This window comes from Macadamia integrifolia, chromosome 2 (assembly GCF_013358625.1).
Source record: "Macadamia integrifolia cultivar HAES 741 chromosome 2, SCU_Mint_v3, whole genome shotgun sequence".
Taxonomy (NCBI): Eukaryota; Viridiplantae; Streptophyta; class Magnoliopsida; order Proteales; family Proteaceae; genus Macadamia; species Macadamia integrifolia.
In genome coordinates this window covers 9,335,868-9,338,837 of record NC_056558.1, presented here as the reverse complement: position 1 = coordinate 9,338,837, position 2,970 = coordinate 9,335,868, and the positions used below count along the sequence as shown (strand labels likewise).

Below are 2,970 nucleotides of genomic sequence, written 5' to 3'. Positions count from 1 at the left end.
TTCAGTCAAATTTTTACTGTTATTACTGCCACTAGATTAGATTTGCATCTCATTGAAATAAATACTTATTAGATTTTGGCTCCTCCATCCATTTCTTGATCTGGGTTCCTTCCAGATTGAAGGAACATCATGCAAATAGGAAGATGCCCTATTTGTTTTTCTACTTATCTTATTTTTCCTTTTCTTTTCATTTCCAGACAGCCAAACATAACCTAAATAAATTCGAAAATAAGTTTTAAATAGCACGTGGTGAAACGGTCAATTAATTGGGACATTTCAGTCATTGCACCCATAAACATAAACATACACCTAACATGGCAGCCGTTGAATAATAAGTTGCTCTGTCAGAGTGCGACCAGGAGAAGGTCGACCGCTGCTAGGGTTTGTTTCCGGCGACCTGCGAGGTATTCCGGTGAGTTTTATGTCTCTCTTTCTCTCAATCGTTCTCTTTTAGGGCACGACCTTCTTCTCGGGAATCGGCCTCTCTCTTTCTCTAAGTCGTTCTCTGCTAAGGCACGACCTTCTTCTCGGGCAAGGACCTCTCTCTCTAAGTCGTTCTCTGCTAAGACACTATCTTCTTCTCGGGCAACGACCTTTTTCTCTCTCTCTCTGTGCGAGTGACGTGGGTAACTCTAGTTTGGTCTATGTGAATGCTGTGGGATTACAGGGCCTAAGTTGCCCCTTTTTCTTCTGTAATATTTTGGTTCATGATGTTGTACGTTTTGTTTAGACGCTTGAATCTGGAATGCTTTGATAGAAAATAGCTCCGTTTCCATACTGTTTATATTTGCAGATTTGCAGAATTAATGTCATCCAAACACAATTTATCAAATCTGGGTCAAAATTGGAATTGGAAAATAGTGCATCCAAATATAATTCTCTGAATTGGAGCTAGAATTTCCATTCTCAGAATCCGCCAGAATTTGCACAATTGAGAGTTAGAATTGAAACCAAACTTGCCCTGAGGCGGCCGATGGGAGAAACGTGGCAGCCAATATTGGGGGCTGCTCTAGATGGCAGGAACTGGCGAACAGAGTCGACAGATTGATGATGTCTTCAATATATAATTGTAGCAAACCTCTGAGGTTAGATCAGTCTTCCTCCCTGTTCGCAAGACGGATGATGTGCGGTGCATAGGAGCCTTTGGATCCTACGATAAAGCTTAACCATATAGCACAGACCTCTGCAATCTACGGATCAAATTGAGCAGTCAAAATTGTTATTTTCCACAGCAGCAGCGATGGACGCTATTGTTTTAGCTGCTGTAGAGGAGATATGTTCTCAGGGTAGCAATGGCGTTTCACTTCCAGATTTGTGGCCAATGCTGCAGCCCTCGCTTTCTTCTTCCGGCTTACATCTATGTGAAGTCGTTAAAAGAGCTATCTGGAATGGGATTCTTAACACCCCAGGGCTCCAATTTGGTTTCCAAGACACTTCCACCATGTCTTTTGCAGAATTTGAGAAGAAGAATATGAAGATCGTAGCTGAAGAGCATCTCAGGGATAGCTTTATAGGACTCTATGATATCAAAGCTGCTGATGCTGGCATTTCTCCACCTCAAAGGCGTGTGCTGGAGCTGCTTGCCATTGCTAGGTATGCAATTGCTTCCTCTGGAAAATCCCCTATCTTGTTTTCCCATTTTACTATCTGAAGCCACTGAACTTATGCGGTTAATATTTGAAATCCTGGTACATTTGATTGGTATGGCTATACAAAATTAAAGTTTAAACAGTGCTTTATTCTATCAATTGGATTAGTTTTTAATCATCATTTGACTCGGGTTGGAGTGCATTATGAAGTTTTTCGATGAACTGATTGCAAACAACATTGATAATGTGTTTGTTTCAAAATGATTTTTTTTTTTTTTAAATACTTTTTCTTATTGTAGAAACTGTTCTTTGTTATCAAGCAGTTTCTCTTTCTAAGCTTGCGTTTGGCTGTAAGATGTGTTAAAGTAGTCCCAACACCTTGTTCCACTAAGAAGTGGAAATGATTAGGTTTAAAATCACAGAATTTATGGTTTTTCTATCAATTTTTCTCTCTTGCTTGAAACAGTCAAAACTCACGAAATGGGTCAAAGTTTTGAAATGACTTTCGATCGATTTTTGATATTTATTCAACTAGTTGGAATCTCTTTGCCATTTAGATTGATTTTTGGTATACAATCGAATTTTCAATTGAAACAATGCATACCTATTGAGTCATATAGCATTTTGTTTCGACCTTCGTCAATATTGAAAAAATTTACAATTTTTTTCATTTTGACTGAAATCTTGGACCATGATTTCAGTAACTTGCGATAGGGAAAAAAAATGAAAGAATACAGAAGAGAAGTGATGCAAATAAATCAGCAAAAGTGGGCTTCTTTTAGTGGAAATAAACCTTGGGTTGAGTGTTATATATATATATATATATTGGACCTTTTGGTCATGAATTTTTATTGCAATAGGCCCACTTAATGGGCCTAAAATAAGGGTATTTGCAATAAATATGGATTCATTAATTATTACATGTTCTGGGGCCTAGTTGGAATTTTTAATTATTAAAATGTTTTAGTTGATCTGGATTCTGGATTTGGTTTCTATGAGTCTAGCTTGTTTCAATTGAAGTTTTTTGTTCATTATTTTATAGTATCCTACTCAGTTAAGATCACCTACAAGGCACGCTATTGGCTGGAAGAGTTTTATGTTTATTTTGAGTCTTTTATATAAGTTTGCAAGGTGCTACAGCCATGTATACAAATTTGAGTAGCGAATTTAGTCTGTTTCCATTTGGTTCTGTGGTGATTCAGTAGCCTCCCTGGAGATGATTACAGGATCCTTGGTGGTGATCCCAAGGTTAGGGTACAGGTGGTTTTTCTAATTCCAGCCCTACAAATCAAGTGGTGATTTCTTATCATATCTCTTAGTTCTTATCTTTTCTATATTAGTTTTAGTCCACTTTTAAAACCCCACACCCCCACCCAAAAAA

General features: G+C 37.8%; 1 protein-coding gene across 1 annotated transcript in view; it reads left to right on the top strand.

Annotated features, from left to right (window-relative positions):
• Positions 1–340: 340 nt before the first annotated feature.
• LOC122071928 overlaps positions 341–2,970 on the top strand; it is a 62,658-nt gene continuing 60,028 nt past the window's right edge. Inside the window, exon 1 of the mRNA XM_042636417.1 lies at positions 341–1,593. Within this exon, the coding sequence (XP_042492351.1) occupies positions 1,241–1,593 (353 nt within the window). The 5' untranslated portion in view covers positions 341–1,240. The remainder of the gene's footprint in view (positions 1,594–2,970) is intronic.